This window comes from Heterocephalus glaber, unplaced genomic scaffold (genome assembly GCF_053883595.1).
Source record: "Heterocephalus glaber isolate CG9 unplaced genomic scaffold, H.glaber_assembly_v1.0 deba00001737, whole genome shotgun sequence".
Classification (NCBI taxonomy): Eukaryota; Metazoa; Chordata; class Mammalia; order Rodentia; family Bathyergidae; genus Heterocephalus; species Heterocephalus glaber.
In genome coordinates this window covers 4,093,559-4,115,805 of record NW_028258445.1, presented here as the reverse complement: position 1 = coordinate 4,115,805, position 22,247 = coordinate 4,093,559, and the positions used below count along the sequence as shown (strand labels likewise).

General features: G+C 41.9%; 1 protein-coding gene across 14 annotated transcripts in view; it reads right to left on the bottom strand.

Annotated features, from left to right (window-relative positions):
* Rapgef2 (Rap guanine nucleotide exchange factor 2) overlaps positions 1 to 22,247 on the bottom strand; it is a 216,976-nt gene that overhangs the window by 29,869 nt on the left and 164,860 nt on the right. For 11 of the 14 annotated variants that reach the window (XM_004868568.3, XM_087200331.1, XM_087200327.1 and 8 more), the window contains 2 exons: positions 13,399 to 13,530; positions 6,790 to 6,967 (listed from right to left, as the gene is read on the bottom strand). In XM_004868568.3, the coding sequence (XP_004868625.2) occupies positions 6,790 to 6,967; positions 13,399 to 13,530 (310 nt within the window). The remainder of the gene's footprint in view (positions 1 to 6,789; positions 6,968 to 13,398; positions 13,531 to 22,247) is intronic. The other 3 variants (XM_087200328.1, XM_087200329.1, XM_021247467.2) reach the window with 1 other exon arrangement.

The window sequence follows — 22,247 nt, the reverse complement described above, 5'->3', positions numbered from 1 at the left end:
GATCAGAAAAATTTATAAAAAGGAGATGTAAAAATTTACAACATGCTATGATAAACACAAGTGAGAACTGATACAGCATTGCTTGTCCTGCAGAAAGAGAAGTCTGCTGCTCTTCCTGCGGTGACGTCACGGAAAGCGGTGTACACGTCCACACCGTTCAGGGGCTCATGGGGAAGACTTCCGGCTCTCGAGTCTCGTGCTCCCCTACTGTTAAGGCTCCTTACCAAGTGCCTGCTGGGTGCTCCCCTTACTCTTCCCCATGGCTCCCCAGAGTACGTGCTTTCCATTTCAGGGAGGAAGCTGAAGGTCAGGCACACACGTGACAGGACTCCCACCTGCCTGCCTGCCTCCGTCGTTCGTGCTGGACTCCATGGGCCATGGTCCAGGCACAGGGCGGACGCCAGGCCTTCTAGTATCTGCTGGCTGTACTACCTTGGGCAAGTTGATTAATTTCCCCAAGGCATAGTTTTCTCATTTGCAAAATAATATCTTATCTACCTTCATTGGTAGTTGTGAGAATCAAGTGCAATTATAATAAATATCGGAGTAAATGCTCAATAAATGAGGACTGCTGGCATTACTACAGACACATCATTCACACTCTCGGCTAAACAAAAATTCTGCATTGTTCTTGTCACCTACATAATCAAATTGTCCCTGTGTACGGTCCTCATGTGAAAACTGAGGGACACATTTGATGTTACTGAACATATCCGGTAACTGCTAAAGCCAAGTACGACAGAAGGATGCATTCTGCAAAGCATTACATTTCCAGAAGGGCAGACAGAGAGGCTTCCTCTGGCCCCACTGGTATCATCATGTTCTGACTGGACTCTACATCCTCCCCTTCACAGACTTTCTATTGCACAGGGCTGGGGCCATCAGGAGAAGAACAAAGACAAGTGGTGCCCGGGAGTCTGTCCAACAGGACTGTGTTCTTCAACCTGACCCAGACTCGTGTATGTGTCAGGCAATCCACTTACTGTTGCAACCAATTATTTTTTTAAAAAGAAGAAAAATAATCTTTCAAAACTCAGTGGACCATATATGTGTGGTTCTATTTCTAGATTCTCTGTTTTATTCAAACGATCTATATGTCTTTCCTTACACCAACACTGTCTTGATTACTGTAGCTTTACAAGAAGTCTTAAAAAGTAGGTACTAAACGTCTTCTAACACTGTTTTTGTTGTTTTCGTTTTTTTTTTTAACTTTTCTAGGTCCTTTCTACTCCTACATAACTTTTAAATTTCAATATCCAATTCTTCATTTATAGCAAGTATACACAGACCTGAATTTTTATATAGACTTTGTGTTTTCTAATCCTGCTAAATTCAAATACAAATTCAAGGAGCTCCTAGAGATTTCTCAGTATTTTCTCTGTAGATGATCATTTCATCTACATAGAAAGTTTTTCTTCTACCTTGCCAATCCTATCCTAATTGTGTCATTTTATTGCCAGATTATTTTGGTGGGGCCTAGGTTTCAAAGTTTAATGGACAGATAAAGAGTAAGCATACCTGCCCTTGTTCCCCACCTTAAGGAGAAAGCATTGTATCTTCTCCATTCATATAAGGCGTTCTCACTGGAAGTATGGAGTACATGTCTTTGATCTGTTGAGAAGTTTCTGTTCCACTTCTAGTCTCCTGATAGCTTTTACCATGGACAGCTGTAGAATTCAGTCCAATACTTTTTCGCCAACTAGTGACAGGATCATATGGCTTTTTCCTTTCATCTGTTAAAATGATGACTTTTGCGGGTGGATCTTCCCATGCTGAACCAACACTGCCATCCCTATAACAAAACCACTTTCTACATACTGCCAGATCTAACTTCTAATAGTTTGTTTTGTTAAACAAATTTCTATCTATGTTCATACTTTTTTCTTCTATTATCTTTATCCAGTTTTAGGATTAGCACAATGTTGAGTTCCTAAAATGAGGGGAGAAGTGTTGCTTCTTTTTTCTGCTTTAAATGTTTGATATAATTTACCAGTTAAAATGTATATGAGCCTGCTGTTGTCACATGGGTAGGTTTTCAAGCTAGGAATACACTTTCTTTAATAGGTGCTATTCAAATTTTATATTTCCTCCAGAGTTAGTTTCATTAATTTGTCTTCCAAGGTACTTCTTCTTAGAAGTTGTCAAATTTATTTCAAAACAGATTTTTGAAATATGCTTTCTATATCCTTCTAAATTCTGTAAAATCTGTGGTAATGTCTCCTAGATCTTGATATTGTAATTTAAAAAATGTATAATTGATATTGTGTAATAGGAAGAAAAGGTCTAAAGGTGCAGAGGAGATGGGGGGGTAGGGGAAGGGAAAAAAGGGAAAGGAAAAAATATGAGAAGAGGAAAAAGATGGATACAAGGTCTTTGCAAATAGGGAAGGGTGGAGGGGCTGAAGGGAGGGCAAAGGAAGGGGGAAAAAAAAGAACCAAGAGACTCATGTAATGGTACAAGATTCCAGTGATGAATGTAACTGTATTTTATACCGAAAATGTACCAATAAACTTAATGGGAAAAAAAATAAAATAAAAAATAAATAAGAAAAAATATCGAAACATATCACTTATAGAAAGAATAAATTCTGCTTAGTGAAGCTTATATTTCTGGAACAAGTAGGTGTGTCTGTGTCCTGCCTCAAAATAGACGTAGCCCTGCGGACAGCGGCAAAGCAATCCTGAGTAGCACTCAGGACATGATGCACCGTATCCACACGAAAGGTCGGAACCGGTGTCCTACGCATGACCTGAAACAGGCACACTAGGAAGCCTGGTCCTTACAGCACAGCGCGGCTAGTTCTGCTGTTCCCGTGGGGAGCTACAGCACCACCTACAGACCACGGACACGGCCTTTCCCCTCCCCTAGCAGCTGCTGAACTTCCCTGGGTATGGAAGATTCATCGCTGTAAAGAAAATGAGACTAGAAATTAATCATTTTTCAGAAATGTTTTGAATTTAACATGTTTAGATGACAGAAGTCAAATCATTTTCACATCCGACTGGAGATGAAGTATGCAGAAAACATAAAATACTTTTGCCGATATCTGCCAGAATCCCTTTAAAGGGCTGCATGGACATGGGCTTGCACTGTGCCAGGATCCTGGTCAGCCTCCTGTGTCAGAGGTGGCGGGGTGGGGCGCCTGGATCGGGGCGCTGCACCCATCGGTGGATTTTCGTACCCGTGAGTGCGTGGCTGAGGTGCTGCGGGGAGGCGGGGCCTTAGAAGAGGTGGATCCGGCAGCACAGACTGGAAGGGTTTCTCTCCCCTCCGCCTCCCCCTTTCCCACTCTGCTTCCACCGGCCTCGGCCTGCCTCTAGGGAAGCAGCCTCTCCGGGTCACACCCTTCCGCTCAGTCTGCCTTAGGCATGGCCCTCCTTAAGCTGCAGGTGTTGGGTATTTTGTCCCAGGGAGGAGGACAGTGTCTAAGACGGGGTCATGAAATCAACCTGTGATACGAGAGCAGTGACCGCCTTTGAAAAGTACCGTGAGAGAGACAGTATCACTTATTCTAAGAATCAAGAGTAAGAGAGACAGCAGAGATCCGACACTGGTAAGTGTACAGTTCTCTAGGCTCAGATGAAGGACTAGAAGGACAGAAGTGTTTAACCAGGCAACATCTGAGAGTGTCTAAGAATCGAGCACTCAACAATTTCCAATGGCAGGCCTTATAGTAACTTCTACATGACTATGTGTTACAGCGGGGGGATGAGCAACTCAATTAAAGAAATTCTCCACAGCCCATCTTTGAAAATATAATAAATATGAAATAGAAACATTTGACTTAAACTAAACTGTGACGGTGCCACAGGGATCGTGCACAGTTCAAAGGATCAAGAAGGCTGAGAAATCAGAGCTCCAATGGTTCCAAGGGCAGTCCTAGGTCAGAGAGAGAGGGAGGCGCAAAGAGGAATGGTGAGCAGGGAGACTTTCCTTTTGATTTTTTAAAAGAATTTATTGGAATTATATACCAATCTAGAATGCACTATTGTGCTATACCCTATTTTGTTATAAAAGGAATATTCCTGTTTATGAAAAATACTGATCTTTTAAAAAATGTTTTCTAGTCAATATGACACAAAGAAAAAACAAATAACCAAATTCTAGACACCAGAACCTTATCTTAGTTTGCTTGATTCAATTTTATATTAAATATGCTTAATACTAAGAGCTTTTTTAAAAAAAAAAAGTCTCTAGTTTTCGGTGGTACATGAAGTTGGGAGAAAAGGAATTGAGAGATCAAGGTACTTGTCTATTTTAATATTTCAAGCCCTCAAAACAGCAAATAAATGTTACAATCACTCAGGAACTGCGAGCTACAAAGTGATGCGCTGTAGAGCACAGCTGAGTATGAAAAGTCCCTCTCTTCAGTCTACAGAAACAAGATACACCAAAGAATTTGCTGGAGCCAAAAGAAATTTTTTTCTTCACGCACTTGTCAAAAATAGAATTATATTAATAATTTCATTTGCTCACACAGAAACACACTCTGTTTATGGCGCCCCCCCCCCCCCCCGCTTTTCTACAGAGGTAGAGGAACGCAGATGGGAGGGAGGCATCCACAGGAAACCTCCGCATGCAGGTAACTGCAGCCCCTAGCGCGGGTGTGACTTAACCAAGCACTGCACGCTGAGTGAGGGTCAGCACGCGGGTGAAGGCGCGCCCCCGTGTGGCTGGCTGCGCACGCTCAGGTATTAGAACACGCTGCGGCACACAGAGCTCACAGCCCTTGCCGGGAACTGGTGTGTGTAAAAACGCCTCTAATTCCTCTCTTCCACCCATCTCGAGACTCCCTTCCCCTCTAAGAACGTTCTAGCTCCCCTACCTCCTATCACCTATCTTTTATTTTGTCCTTCATTTATACTCTGCTTTCATACAAGAGAAACCATGTAATACTGAAGCTTGTGCATCTGATTTATTGCACATGACATTATGGTCTCAAGGTGTGTCCATCCCACAAATGACTCCAACTATCTTTCTTTAATATAGCTATATATTGAAGGAAACAGAATACAAGATCTTTCAGGTTCTCCTTAGGAAAAAACCATACCTTTCGGCTTTCTCTTGATTTTAAGCAATTTATTCCTTTAAATAAATGCATGTTTGATAGCAGCAAGTATCAGAATTATCACTGCTTGTAAGGGGATTGGTACTCAAATAAATGTTAATCTCCGTAGAAATTATATTGGCAGGCACATTAAAAAGAAAAAAGAAAAGACAAGACAGCAGACAAGACAAGGAAGGTTACTGGGCACGATGCCATACGCCTATAGTCCCAGCCATTTGTGGGAGGCTGAGGCAGGAAAACTGCTTAAACCATGCCTAGACAACATAGTGAGATCCCTGAAAACAGGAATGGAGAAAAGAAGAAAGAAAAAAGGAAAGGAAGAGAAAACAAATGAGCATGCTTTGGATTTACTTGTAGGAATAAAAGCACAAATTCTGGTTTCCAGAAAATTCAGGAGAAGGCTTCCCAGACGTGAGGTGAGAGTCATAAATTTCTGGGAATGACATAAAATATGATGTATTTTAGTAGCTGGCACTTCTCCCACAATCTGTTCTTTCAAGATGAACAGATTAAAGAGCATGTATGAGCCCTTGCCAAAGGGCTGCTTCCAAATGAGTCCATTCATAAGCAACATCCCCTCTAACACAAAATCCACCAGGATAAAATCCAGCCAGGATTCTACATCAAGACGGCAACCCGAACACACTTCTGACTCCTTTCTTTCCTTACAAGGGAAGGGGAAGTTTTGAAAACACAGCAGCAGGCCACGATCAAAGAACAGGAGACCAAAAACCAGTTTTGTATGCTGGAAGTCAAATGCCGCAACCATGAGGAAGCAGAACCTGATGTCTTTGCCAAATACAACTGAGAAACATCCGCTCGTCCGCCTGGGCATCCCAAGTGCAGCCGATGTATCACCTGCTCTGCACCGGCCTGGGGCGCACCAAGCTGCCAGGAGCTAGCAAGGTGCTCAGCCCAAGGGAGCTACCCGCACCGGCAGGGTGCAGGCACGAGTGAACGAGGTCACAGCCTATGACGATGCGCACCCCTGAACAGTCAGAATCCCACACAGGACTTCACGTAGACATCACAAGTCTGACCCAGGTCGTGGTTCTGCATCTGTAACTTGCTAGCACACGCACATACTTTAAACGGTCGTCCTAAACACATGCCACACAAACTCGAACGCCTTCCTACATCCAGTCTCAAGAGCAGGTCCCTGGTTTTCTTCAAGAACACAGGGCTCAGAGAGCTGGCAGAATGGGGGCAGACAGACACCCTGGGCTCAGGCACGGGTGGTGTGGGTCCCAGAGCCTTGCTAGAGATGATTCTCCGAAGAAAGCGTCTCACTCCTCGTTCCCACCATGCCGTGGTTATGGGCTCCGCCTGTATACCTCAGCCCCACGGCTGATCGGCTTTTCACTGTCTTCTCGCCCAGCCTCACGGTCAGAGTAGGAGCAAGCTCACTGACACGACAACGTCACCAGCGGCCTCTGACAATGTCTGCTGCACACAGACACAAGCTTCATGGGGTGAGCGCTCATGGAAAAGTCAACAGAAGTCGCCCTCTTTGGAAGACCACTCCTACCTTCTTTTTGGTCATAAACTGAGCTAAGACGTTACACGTAAAAGAGTTTTACTGGGACATTTCATTCAGAGAATTATTTTTAGACTCTCGCAGGCATGAAGGAAAACTTTCCCAACTTTTTTTCCAATAAACACTACAATCTGTAAATTCGGTACACTTCTCGGCCTGCAGGCCCGCTTCCCACCACACTCACCGATGTCGTCGTCCGTCCTGTCGACCGGGTCCTTCTCCAGGCAGTCCCGCACAATGTCCCTGCTCATCAGAGGGTCCGAGGCCCTCTCGATGTCTTCCTCGTCCTCGTCATCCTCGGAGTCCACCGCTGTCTCCGGCAGCCCACTCAGGTCCATATCCCCGGCCTCGCTCTCTGTGGCCTTGAGACACGCAAAAACATTTTAAAAATTAAACAAACCAAGCTTTGGGGCCCAAGGAGAAAGGAACAATTGTAGTTCAGAACAGTCTTATTTTTCTGTAAGTAAGAGGGGTCCAGCAATAACTTCAACAAAACATGAGTGATTTTATCCCCTACTAAAATTTTGGTCAGAATTAATGATTTTTATCTCAGTAATTTTGATTCCTTATCTGTGCCTTCTCATGGCATTTGAAACACAGTGGAACAAAGAAGAAAGGACAGTATTTGTTCACTCCATTTTTCAAAGAGAATGGTTTAACCCAAGAGCTTCGGGGAGCTGAAGTATGAATTCTGGGCAATTTCTCCTCCAGAACATTCAGTGTGAATTTATTAATGCCAAGAAACCAGCACCACTCCCCCCATTAGACAGTCTTTATGGAAAACAAAGCACAAATCAAAGATAACTTGATAAACACAGAAACCAAACAGGAATGATGATAAACTGGATTATCCCGATGACCATTTGCAGATTATGAATCAAGCCTACAGGTGACAGGTTCTTTCTTTGGCTCACCACCCCGCTGACTGCATCACCAACCGAATGTCAAGGTGTAAAGACACTAACATGTGGACATACTCCTGGTCACTAGCGTCAATCATTCAAAGTCTCTTCTGTCCAGCTTTCTAAACACTAGACCCATTATCCTTTTTAGGTCACCCTACGGCCTTCTGTCATTACTGTCAGTATCTGTGTATCTGCATTACATGGGTCTTAGTTAACATAAAGACAGATTCACTGTTGGGAGCGAAAATGAACTTAATTAAAAGTTAAGTATATTTCCAAATGAAATACTAAACTGTGGAAAACATAACATCAACTTAGCAGAAAATGTGTATTACAAAGTTTATCAACTTTAAAATCATAGCTCATATAATCTTCAAAGACAATTAAGATCACCAAGAGTAGGCAAATAAAGACTTAAGATTTAAAAATACAAAATACAGATCCTGGTAATAATAATAAACACTGAATACTTACAGTGTACCAGGCACTGCTCTAAGTACTATGCATGAATTAACTAATCCTTAGAACAATCCTAGGAAGTAAAGGTCATTAAAGGCCATTGACTTTTACTATTCTCTTAGTACTATGGGTGAGAGATCAGTGTCCCATATTCATTCTGATGATAAATCGTGGAATTGAGATCAGAACCCAGAAGTTCTGGCTCCAGAGTCTTAACCACAACCTCAGCTACCTCTGTATATCTGACAGAGATGAATGCAGCTTATACAAAGATGCATATTATAACACAATTTAAACCAATCGTAAGAGAATCGATTGTGGACATACTGCTACTGCTTGCTACAACTGCATTTTCACCCCAGCTGCACTTGTCGTGAATATTACTCATCTTACAATTTCAAAACCAGCATCAGCCTTCTGTGTACACCTCTATGTACAGTAGAAGTGAAAGAAATACAAACACTTCCTTTCAAATGCTTTATATAACAAAAGGTTATTCTTTCATTTTAAGTGATAACATATGCTAGCTAAAAGATGAAAAATATATTCTACAGGGCCAGGGATTTAGCTCAGTGGTTTCGCCACCTGCTGCGCAAGCGGCAAGAACCCGAGTTCGATCCCCAGTACCAAATATATATATATATATATTTTCATTCTACAATCACAAGAAAGTTACTATCATTTAAATGAACCATATTTAAGTCCATGTGTGTGCATGTGACACTGGGGATCAGACCCGGGCCCTGGGGCAGGGTATGCAAGGCCTCTACCACAGAGCCACGCTTCCATCCTCAGCCCTACATCCTCAGCCCTACTGAAATTGTAAGGTAAATGAACAACTTCCAAATGTTCACTGCACTCATCTTTCTAAAACTGAACCTGCCAGCTCACTTGATCATAGCTGTTTGCTACCTCTATGTGTGTTCCATTCTTTAAGAAACATTCATTCATTAAACCAGCTATGTGGAATAAGTATCAGTTTTATTTGAAACATTAAAGAATTCTCTACATAATACATTTTAAAAGAACATGCCAAACAACTTTCCAGGAAACTACTAATTTCATAATACCACTGTCCTGGGAAGAAGATGGTGTTTGGAAACTGAGTAGAGTTTTAATGAACACAGACTGGTCTCTAGGAGCAGAGGGCACAATTCCAGGGCGTGAAACCTACGACTCACTGAATTTATATTTGCTGAGTAAACAAACTCAGCAGTGGCTCCACACCTCACTTTACCATTTATCACATGATTTTAATGAAGTCACTTAACCTCTCTGAGCCACGATTTTATCATCCGCAGCTGTAGCTTCTCCCCGTTCACAGGGCTCCTTCTGGATAAGCAAAGGAAGCCAGCTGCAGCCCAGACGGACAGGCTGGTGCTGCTAGGACGGGGGCGCAGCTCAGGAAGGAGCACCTGCCCCACACACATGAGGCTCTAGGTTCAACCCCCATTCCTGTCCTCAAAGAAGTGTCCTTTTCACCTTATCATATGCCTTCTAGCCCTCCCCATGGCAGCAATGAGCCTGGCACACAACATACATTTGCAAAACGTGGCCAAAACAAACAAGAAACTCTGTAAGACATCTCACCCTCTTCCACACCTGTGAACAAATTTCCATCAGACTAATTGCAACTGTTAAATTCTAGCCAAATGATTAAGACAGTTCTTAAAATCCATTTTCTTGGCATTTTAAAAAGAATATCAATCAAGGAAAGGAACAAACCCAGGACATTTTACATGTTCTAAGGCTGTAGTGAACTGGTAATTTAACTAAAATAAAAATAAAATTCTATACATGTTTTATGTTTAAACACTTTTAAATAATTAGCAAAAATATTTTTTGCCAGAAAGACCCCCCCACACACATACTGCTATATGGAAGTTGTTTAATATCCTCAATGTAAATAAATTTTATGCAGAATTTTGAACATGTAAATTTAACGCAAAATACGTAAGCGGGTCCTGCCAAAAATTTAATCTAGAAAGTTATATTGATGCTAAGTGAGACAAGAATAGGAACATCTCACTAATGTACTTTACTTTAAATTTCCTTTATTAATGTGGGAAGTACAAAAAATATTAGAAAAAGACAGTGCTTCAATTAAGTCAACTTTGTGTATCAGAATTTGTTCTTCCAAATTTTATACTACCATTTTTAGTACAAAAATCTGTTAATATGATAGGCAAAACAGTGTCATATTTAAGTACTTCTATACTCAATTACTAGTATTTTAAACACTGTAAGGCACAGATATTTACATTTTCGTTTATAAATTACCTTTGAATATTTTATATTGTGAGCTGAGCATTTTTCTTAATTTGCATAAAAACCTTTGTCTCAACTGGTATTTTAATTAAATGTTCGGATCATTTATTATAACATTATGAATTTGCTAACTCTGGAATTTATCTAATTATGATATAAAGTTAGAATATAAAATGATCTTGCACCCCAAAGATGATGTATTAAATAACCCACCACTTCCTTCGCTGATTTGTGAGGACTCCTGCATGTCTATACTGTATCTTTGCACATGAGTGAGTCCCACTTTGCTTGAACTCTGTTCTACTGATCTATTTTGGGACAACTATTTTCACCCCACCGAAGCCACTCACCAAGAGGCCCACTACTCCACTGTAACCCTGCCTAGAAGGGCACTGTCTCCTCTCCAAGCGCTCTGCATTCCACCACCAGCCCCATTCTAGCTTACTTCCATCTGCCTCTCCGGAGACCCTTCCCAACTCAGGGGGCCTTCGCTCTGCAGGACTCTGCTGCCTTCTGGGTCGGGTTCTCATATCTCCTGTCTTTATTTCCCTCGTATCCAGCCTGCCTGCCTATCTATCTATCTATCTATCTATCTATCTATCTATCTATCTATCTTAGTCCGTTATTTCCAGTGTATTTAATCAACACAGCTTTACTGAATGCTGACAATTTCTTGGCACTTACTGAGCAGTGCAGAAAAACACCAGCCTTTCTGCAGCTGTCATTCTAGTAAGCAGACAGACAAAAAAGTAGCATCATTTCAGTCAGAATCCAGGAAGAAGGTGAAAGGACTAGCCGAAAAAGACACCAAAATGCAGCATCTTCTTCACAGACAATAAAATAAGGGAAGAGTAAATTAAGGGAAGCACTCTTTCAGGAGATGAGCTTGAAAATGAAGGCAGAAGAGAATCAAGCTACGAGGAAATCTTTCAGGAGGTCGCAAAGCTGCGCTGGTAGAAAAAGCGCGCCATGCTGCTCCACATGTCTTTGTATGGCACTCATTTAGTAAAGCTTCAGTCCTGGTTAAATCAAACCCTCGCTTTCTATGTGCTTACTGTGAAGAAAATTACTTAACACAAGCAAAGGAAAGACTTTGTGTTTAAGGCACACAACTCAGTTGAGCCTTCTCTGATCAAGAGATTCTCCTGCTCCCTGCAACTACTGCTTCAAAACTTCTCTCCCTGAAACGCTACCCTAGAACCTTCGCAAGCTCAATAAAGAAACCCTTCAGGGAAAACACAGAAGCTCAAAGGCAAGATCTCTCCGCTACCAACCTCTCCACTCCAACACCACCAAGATGCACCCACTTCTTCTATGGCCCACCATGCCTTCCTGTTCTTGGGTTCGTCTCCTCCCACCGGGTGAGCAACACCCTTCCGCTCGTCTCTCTCCTGTACAACAACGTTCAGTTGTGATGTCTGCGCCCAAAGGAATGGCCTCCTCCCAAGTGAGGACCAGACTGGTACCAGGGGGCTGCCACAGGAGGAAGCTGCACATCCCGAGTTACACCAGAAGAAACCAGACGCCTGACAGTACAGAAACGCAGTGAAGGTTCAAATGTGAGATGGGAAGCCAAACCAGCCCACCCGAGAGCCTCTCACCCTAAGCCCTGATTGGAGGAGGGTAAAAGTGGTCTACTGAGAAGCTCTACTGTGTATCACCTGCTGCAGCGCCCACAACTAAGCCCTCAGATGAACCTATGGACTTTCCCTCCTGAAGGACGAACACAGGCAACTACCTGTCACCAGGTCTGAAAGCAACAGTCTGGACCCAGCTGAGCGAGTCAGAAGGGTGTGCAGGCCCCTCCATCTGTAAGCAAAGACCACACAGGACCCGGCCGCCCGCTCCCACCACGTCAGAGGGTCCTGAGGGAGAGCCTGCGCCACTCTGGTCTCCCGGACACCCTGACGCCAGCGAGGGATGGCAGTATGCCAGCAAGATTCCACAACCTTGTCCAGCCTGCTCAGCAGCAGCAGCAAACCAGAATCCCTCCAAAACGCACCCTGCCTCCATGAGTTACCTAAAGGAGCTTTTGGTTACTGTGAATTTACAGCCTGTGCTTCCAATCGAGTTCTCATGTTTGCTGAGAGCACTGATAACAATAACTGCTCTAATCTCATTATACCCCCATAGATCTTCAAACTATACAAGAACCATTTCAAGGTTTAGAGGACAAGAACTTTGCCTGTGATGTCTCAATTAATATGAGCTGAAGCACATCTTTACTGACACTGTTCACTGTACAAGGGTACTCAAGTGTGTTTTGACAATTATCTCCCAGAAAGGGGGCACAGCCATGTGTGTGTACCCAACAGAGGGAAAATCACCCTGGCCTGCTGCCTTCTCTAACCCTAAACAGGCTCACTGCCCAAAGAGTTCATGGTAAGTTAACACTGTATGTTTCAAAATACAAATCTGCAAAGTCACATTAAAGAGGCAGCAATTATATCTTACTGCAAAATAGTAAGTTCTTAATCTGCCAAGAATGTTTAAATGATTATGCTTATAGCTAATAAAATATTTTTTAAAAAATACTTTTAGGACTGTTTTAAATATAAAGTTACTAGTTAGTAACTATAGTAATTATAGAAAAGTGTGTACTTCCACAATGAATGTAATCATGTACTACAAGAATGTACTAGTAAAAATACTACAAGGTTTAAAATTAAAAGAAAATTTAATTCCTATGATCTGCTAATTTAGAACTTAACATGTCTTGTACATAGCACTTTAATTGTTCATTTATGTTTCGTTAAAATTTTCAAAAAGGTTGGGGTATAACTGGAAAAGAAGGAAGGGAAGAGGGGCCCGGGAAGAGAAGGAAGGCACGTCACTAACAAGGCAGATTTGCTATAAAAGCTTAAGTGTGTCGTTTTCTAATCAAGAGTCATAAACCTACTAACAGCTACAGTCAAATGCATAAAACATTTAAAGTTAAAGAGAATTCCACTGCAGCCACTTCATTTAGAATTCTGCTAGAAGAAGAGGCAGTACAATTCGATAGTTCCACTCCCTAAACAAGTACACATACAACATGCTGTGTGTATGCACGAAGCATAACAATTTATATTTCACATACACACATGCACATACAATCCTCGCTGTCTATCAACTGAGAGTCGATGGAGATGAACCGGACGCCAGGGAAGACATCTTTGTACCTGGTAAATATCCGAGAGGCTGCTGCTTCCAGAGTCGCTGGTGATGCTACATCCTGAGTGGCTGGAAGAAACGTGAGCCACCTGTGGGTGCAGACTGTCCGCGAGCTGCAGCTTTGTGAAATCTGCAGGGAGCTGGGAAGGAGTGCGGAAAGCTAGGGTTACACTCTGAACCGAGATCGTCACGAAGAGGCCGGAATGGCACAACACCGTATTCTAGTCCAATCATCTGAGCCAAAATATTATTAGGAAAGATCCTTCATTTCAAATTCGAAATGAACCCTCAATACTATCCTATTTACCAATCACAAAGTAAAATTTTAATGTTTATGGGAATGCAGTGAACTTTAAATAACCCTAAACCCAGTGCTTGAGTGGGTGGGTTTGGTGATGAAGATGAACTTGGGCTAGCACTTAATTCAGTGAGATACAATGTGCTTTTTCTACACGTCAACGAGCAATTAAAACACTACACTAGCAGTTGGCAATAACATGCAACTTTGTGGCAAGAAACAGCTTAGATAAGAGGGCAGTTTAAAGGTTCTTTTAGGATCAAAAGACGTTTAACGGTTTTTACAAACGAGCATCTTAGAATCAATAAACACAATGTCATAAAAGTAACTATAGCAGTCCATATGTTCACACACACATACATATAGACATAAATATTTATCAGTGTTCTACTTGTTCATGTTTAAATAAAAATAGCCTCCATTGAAACAAATAAGACTAAGGATCCTTCAAATGCTGGAACACTTCTCATATATTCAGAGAAAATGATTTTAAAAGGAAACATTCACACATTCGTTCATTCAACAAATATCTGTGGACCTCTTTCTTACTGTGTGCTAGTTAGTTTGTGAGACTGTAAGAAAATACTGCCCTCAAGACTCTTACACTCCTTTCAGTTATTACCAATCTTTTAAACTGAAAAGGGGGGGGACTGCATTTATTTATATACCCTTACACTACTAGCTAGTAATCCATACAACATTCCAAGACACACGCTATCTGGCATCATTAGATACTAACAACATTCTCTCCTTTCTGCCTGCATACTGATCCTATTTAGCTAGTAAATAATAAACACAAGGATTTATGTTAAAACTTAAATAAGGGTTTACCTTAGTAACATTCCACCTCTCATTTGACCTTTATCCCCTCTACCCCTCCAAAAAATTGATGGTATTCCAGAAGTTAAAGTAAGCCTCACAAGGAAGCTGATGTGGGTTTATGACAATGATCAAATGGGTTTTGCTACCTCAAAGCTCCAAACAAATAGGCAAGATACATTTGTACCCCACATTCACCCAGACCCGGCTCTATGAACACATTACACCATTCCCCATCTTAAGTAGGATATTTAACAATATCTGCAGACAATCTGTTCAGAAATATGTTTTAACTTCATGGGATACAAGGTACACAAAAGATTTAAACATGAATTTACTAGGGGGCTTTTGATTAGATGCCACATAAAGAGATAAAACATCTTAGGTTGAAGGAGCCGGAAGATGTTCCATCAAATGTGTTAAAATCACTGCAAATGTAACCTCTCTCACCAAGAGAGTGTTCTCTTCTTAAACAGATCACTGAGGATGTGAAATAGTATAAAATTTAGGAGAACAGCAATTTCTCTATAATAAATTAAAAGGCAAACACCTCTAAAGTCAGAATTTATCTGTTTTATTCATAATGCAGACTAGGGAAACATTTGCAGGATTTCTTCAGGAACGATTTGAAGACAGATGTTCACAGACATGTATAAGGACTATGGTTTTACATGGAGCTAAGTGATGGCTATTAGATATTAAAATGATGTGTTTGTTCATAGCCCAGATAACTATCCTTCACCACCCAGCTACACTTCCATTTAATTCAGTCACTGACTGCAACTGGGGAAGCTTTACAGCTCAGGGATTTTAAAAGGCATCAATCAATACGTGTAATTACAGAACAATAAATAGATTTCTAGTGACTCTCCTTTACAGTTATGACTTGGGCCAACATATGTCACACACCCTGGCTCTTTTTCAACTAACCTCATGTCTAATAAACTTCTTTCACTGAGAGTTTTTTTTTTTTTTTTTGGTACCAGGGATCAAACTCAGGACCTTTCGCTTGCAAGGCAGGCGGCAGAACCACTGAGCTAAATCCCTGGCCCCACTACGAGATTTTTTTAAGTTGTGTCAGACTTTCGCTGAGTGGAGAGGACACCCTCAGGGCAGACACAGGGCCCAGCACACCCACTGTGCACTCACTCATCTATGCCCGACCACCACAGATGGCTCTCAACACACAACTGGAAAGACTGTCAAAGAGAAAGCAATCTTTCACTCTGCAAATGGGGTTTTATGTAATGAACACTGAGTACTTGCTATGTGAGGTACTCTGCTAGAGGCAGAGAATAAACAGGTGAGTGAGCCACTCCAAATTCCAAATGTAGGAAAAGTTATAATGATAGGCAGTAATAAGCAATAGAAAAATCACACCCTGTTTTTAAACATTTTGTTTTCTCCCCTTTCCCCCCCACTTGTGTCTTTTATAAAATGGCATGCAATGATGTATTAAACTTAAGAGTAAATACACAAATAACTAGCATTAACTGAGTGTTTCTTTATGTAAGAAATGTAAGAATACACCTCATGTCCATGAAACCTTAAAGCCTCTTTCCATAAATCAGGAAAACAAACTTCATTCCATTTACCGACAGTGGACACGGCCAAGGTCCCAGGCAGGAAGCCCTAACCGGTGCTCCCATGAGCAGGGGAAGAGCTGAGAGGGCCCATCTGGCCCCTGCCACGCGTGACAGGATGCAAAAGTAGCTAGAAGCCCAGGTCTAAAGAAACGGGGGTTTTTAAGAGGCAAAAACAAAAATCAACACTAAATAAATAAATAAATAACTTTTCCACCCTCAGTGATGAACTAGCTGAGAAAGAAATCAGGAAAATGATTTCATTTACAATAACTTCAAACAACAGCAGCAGCAGCAACAACAAACCATGAGGGGCCCACCTAACCAGGAAGTAAAAAGTCTCTAAAGGAAAATTATGGAACACTGATAGAAGAACCTGAAGAAGACAAAGAAGATGGAAAGACCTCCTGTGTTCACAGACTGGCAGAGTCAACATTGCTAAAACAGGCGTATTACCAGGAGTGATCTACAGATTCAATGCAATTCACATTAAAATTCCAATGACATTCTTCACAGAACTAGAAAAAAAAACAAACCTGAAACTCACAAAGAAACACCAAAGAGTCAGAATAGCCAAAGCAATCCGAGGCAAAAAGAACAAGGCTGGAGGTGTCCCAATCCCCAGTTCCAATTACGCTACAAAATTTTCTGGGCTCGCTGGCACACACCTGAAATCCTACTGCTCGGGTGGGCTGAGGCAAGAGGACCACAGGTTTTAATCCCCCCCGGGCAACTTACCGAGACTCTGCCTCAAAATAATGTTTTTAAAAATGAAAAGGGTCTGAGGATGTAGCTTTGTGGCAAAGTGTGCATGGGTTTGATCTCCAGCATCACTCACACACACACACACACACACACCCCAATCACAAATTATACTACAAAACCATAATGATGAAACCAGTCTGGTGCTGACAAAGCAAGAGACCAAGGGATGAGAAGACAGACACAAACCCACACTAATACAGCCATGCGATTCTTGACAGAGGAGTCGGAATTACACACTGGGGAAAAGACACTCTCTAACAAATGGTGGTGGGAAAAGTGGATGGTCATATGTAGAAGACAAACTGCATTTCAATCTCTCACTGTGTACGAAAATCAATTCAAAATGGATCAAAGACCTAGGAATAAGACCTTAAAGTCTGGAACTGTGAGAAGGAAACAGGAAACACTTGAAGGCACAGACAAAGATGTCTCAACAGGACTCCACAGGTACAGGAAATAGCAAGAACCAACAAGTGGGGCTGCATTAAATGAAAAAGCTTCTACACATCCAGGGAAACAATCAACAGAGTGAAGAGACCTACAGGATGGGAGAAAATCTTTACCAACTACTCTTCTGAAAGAGTAATATTCAGAATAAAGAATTCAGACAAACTTAACACCAAAAAACCCACAAATAGCCCAATCAATAAATGGGCAAACGACCTGAACAGACTTCTCAAAAGAAATGCAAATGGCCCATCAGTATATGAAAAAGTGTTCAAAATCTTTAGCCATTATGGAAATGCAAATCAAAACCACTGAGATTCATCAGACCTCAGTGGGAATGGCCATCATCATGAGTACACAAAACAGGGCCAGGGATTTAGCTCAATGGAGCCGCACATGCCTCGCAAGCACAAGGTCCTGAGTTCGATCCCCGGTACCAAAAAAATGAGTACACAAAGCAATAAATTCAGGGAAGGATTCGGAGAAAAAGGAACCCTTTGGCACTGCTGGTGGGTGTAGTCAGTAGAGTCCCTAAGGAAATCAGTGCGGAGCTTCAAAACACTGAAATCAGAGCTACTGCATTAGCCAGTAGCTCTGCAAGATTTACAGCAGAAGAAATTAAAAGCAGCACACTCTTGGAATATCTGCATTCCCTTGTTCACTGTGCCACAATTCACAACAGCCAAGGTATGGCTGCAGCCAGAACCCCATCAAGATGAATAAACAAAACATGGTACTAAAAACAGAGGTGAAGGAAGCCTGAGAAGGGGGGTGGAGGCAGACACAGGGCACGCAGGTGCCCAGGCTCATGCTGCCGGTGACCCTCGTGGGGCGACTCCATCTGAGCAACAGCAAGACCTTTTGGAAGGTGCAGCATGATGAGGTTTGCTGCTCCAAGTTCTGTCCCAAGCCTGCCCAGCGCCAGTTTAAACTGCCACTGCTGTGCTACTGAATTAAACTCCTGATTAAAATGCGGCTGGGCAAGCACAAGGTCCTGAGTTCGATTCCCTGTACCAAAAATAAAATAGTAAAATAAAGTAAAATGGAGCTGGGGATTTTTATTCTAGCCTCCATTTATAACAGAAATTCTGTTCAGAAAATAGGAAAATAAATAAACCCGGGACTATACATGGTCACTGATAACAGTAATGCAATAAATAGGAAAATTAACACATTTTATACATTTTGATATAACACCAATATATACCCCAGCAATTTACTAATGACACAGTTCAAAGGAATCTCTTACTTATATTTTCATTAAAATATTTTTCTTTAAATATTTAGTTATATGACTATATTACTGCTCAAATTTTTTCTGGATCAAGTAACTTGTTTTGTTTTGTTGTGTATTTTTTGGTACTGGAGTTCGAACTCAGGAACTTGTGCTTGCACAGCAGGCGATGGAACCACCAAGCTAAATCCCTGGCCCCTGGATCAAGTAACTTTTAAAAAAACTTTTTAAACATTTTTATTTCATATCTTTTTTTACCCCTCTCCCCAGTAGATTACTTGTGAATTACAATTTTAATAACCTAGTATTATGCAAATGACTGAATTACAGTTTAGCACTGCTAAATACATAAGAAACAAAGGTAATGTTTGAACCAAATTCTTAGATCATTAATTACGTATTATATGTAAATCATTAATTTTAGGTCTATGCTTGTGTGTTCATGCATACACAGGCATAAACGCCACTTACTTCAGCATAAACCTAAAAATTACCGTTTCATGAAACCTCGCTATCATTTGTCTAATGGTGTGTTTTATTTTATGGATAGCAAACATGGATGTACACAATTAACTTTAAAAAGGAATGCTCTGCATGCTTTAAATCCCATACATGAACACACACTTGATAATCACTGATAAATTAATTTAATGGCTGGCATTTAGAGTCTTTATGTGTCTGTTACGACTCAGTAAATAGTTTGTTCCACTGGTAAAATTTCTGAAGCTGTCAATAGTGTAGAGCAGGCTGTGGGGCTGCCCTCTTCCCTTCCTTTCTCCTGTAAGAATCCTGGGATCCTGATGTAGATAGCACAGCCCCAAAGCAACCTAGAAAGTGTGGAGAGGGGATGGACTTTGTGGATTTGCTACCAACAGGTGTCCCATGTGAATGAGAGTTTGAGATTCTTCAGTGTACGGTTATCATCTTAGGACCGCCAGAGGAGCCCAATAGTTAAAAAACAAAACTAGATGGAGACTGGGGATTTAGCTCAGTGGTTCCGCTGCCTGCCTTGCAAGTGCATGGACCCGAGTTCGATCCCAGATACCAAAAAAACAAAAAAACCAAAGAAGAACGCTGTCAACTAGTGGTAAGCAACTGCCTCGGGCAAAGACTGAAGAAAAGGACTGGACAGTCATTAGGTAGCAGAGCTGACCTCTAAGGTGTGACATTGGGAAAAAAAATGTTTCTTATATCTCACTTATTTCTCAAAAAAAAGTTTTAATTACCTGATCATACTTCATGAAATATATACAGACACATACAAACACAAGTATACACATGCATCCATAGCACCCACTGTTACACAACAGATTTTTCATATTCTTCTATACAGCATGTTTTATAAAGCATGCTTTGTCTTTCTCTTTGTATAAAGTTGCACAAATCTAGCACAGCACTAAGCCAAAGGAATACAGCTACTAGTTTATGGAAATTTCCGTGCTGTATCCAACAAATAACAAAAACTTATCACAGTACCTTATGAACCACAGATAGTAATAAAACATATTGAGTTGTTCCAGGCCTTATGAGTTGGACAGCACTATATCTACTCAAATTTCAGGACATAAATATTACATGACAGCAATATAAAGTTTGTAGATAACCATTTGTCCTTACAAAGTATCATTTAATAGGTTAAATAGAATTAGATTCATAGAATAGGCCATTTGAGAAGAAGCAGGAATCAAAGAAAATTGGCTTCACTAGGAATAAGCATGTATGCGCTATGACTGTATGCATGCGCTAGCACTTGTGTGGCAGAGGTGGGGAACTGGGGAAAGACTGTAAACAAGCACGCACACACCATCCAGCAGGAAGTAATACGATGTGCGGCGGGCGCGGGGGGGGGGGGGCTCACCGCTGAGGCAGTGTTTGAGCACAAGGTCAGAGCGGAGGGAGACCTGAGACACACAGGAGGACAGGCACTTCCGTTTGGGGACAGGTGAGTCAGTGCGGCTTCTGCAGGGACAGAGGAGGAAGAGGGCAGAGGCAGTGCACACTGAAGTCACGTGCGGAAGGAGTCTGGGTTGGATTCCGAATAAGAGGGAGCCACTGGCAGGTTCTGGGCACTCACAATGTATGCACCACGAATTTAAAACAGTTTTTATCGCATGGAAGCTAAAAAAGTTGATCTCATGAAAGTGGAGCAGAACAGCAGTGCCCAGAGACTAGGAAGGGGAGGGGAGCGTTAGAGAAAGGTACCAAAATGCAGCTGGGAAGGGTCACTTCCAGGGTCCCACAGCACAGAAGGGTGACCACAGGCTGCAACTCACACACTTTAAAATAACAAGACAGACTGAAGGAGCCCAGCACCAAAAAGGACACATCTGAAGAGGCAAAAACAAGGCACAGGACTACCCTGATGTAATTACTATACACAGCATATAAGTATCAAGTCGTCATCCTGTCCGCCATAAATATGTACAAATACTATGCGTCACTGAAAAATTTTTAAAGAATGTAAAAGCACTTTAAGTATTAGCAAAGGTAACACTGTTGCACAAAGTATTTTCCTCATCCCAACATGAAGTTTTATATACATTAAATGCATACAAATACAAAATAAACACTATGAAAGAATATAAAGAAAACATCGACAATGGTTGTATGTGCATGATGGGATTATAAACAATTAAAACTTTTGCTTGGCTTTATGTTCTAAAGTTTTAATGCGAACATATATTACTTCTATGATGAGAAAATGAAAATTTTAAGTGATTTCCATATGTCATAAACAGAAGATATCTATGACAATTTGTGCCAAAGGGCCACTGATAATCCCAGCACTTTGGGATGTTGAGGCAGGAGGATCGCAAGGTTTGGTCAATTTACCGAGACCTTGTTGCAGAATTAAAAAACAATAAAAGGGGCTGGGAATACAGCTTAGTCACAAAGCACCTCTGGGTCTGAGACGCCTCTCCCTGCCCCAAGGCCTGTCTCCCCGATTTGACTGGAAGTCAGCACTGATGGGCACACAGGAGAGAAAAGCCAACCTCATTCCCCTTTGTTTTCACAAACACACCCGACCCAGCCCCTAATGATGCACTGCCAGGCTGTTCCAACTCCACCACAGGCGCCCTCCCTCCAGGAAGGAGCACTACAACCCAGGCAGACAACAACTGTGAGCCAAACCACTTTATGTTAACCCTCTTAAACTGCCAACAAAAATGCCAATTGTTACTCTTTCGTGTCTGATGTATCAGCTTTTTTTTACTTCAAGATAAGATATTCATTTTAACATTTGTTTTCAAGGACTTTAACCGTAAGTCATTTAATTTTGCAACTGTTTTCAAGGGTTTGACACATCAAGCTCGGCACCAGACCCCTGTGCGGCCTCGCTCTGCCCGGCCAGGAGGGCACTGCAGCAGCACACGCCTCAGACTGCCGGAAGCCGACCTTCCCCCGTCGCGGCTCCCAGGCCGGGCCCAGGCTGGTGAACCTCAGACACACGCCCAGGCACAGTGTGAAGTCCTGACACACAGGCGAGCAGGCACCACCTCCCGGGAGACCCCACCCTAACACGCACCTGTCAGTGGCCAGCGTTCCCTGTCCTCAGTCATCTGCCAAGATTTATTTACATAAACAACTGAGCACATACACGCTTCCTAAACTAACACCAACTTTTAAAATTTCATTCCTCTATTAAGCTGCATTTACTTTCCTCACCCTCAAATACTTTCTCTGAACTTTTCTGCTGAGTGCGTGCTTATG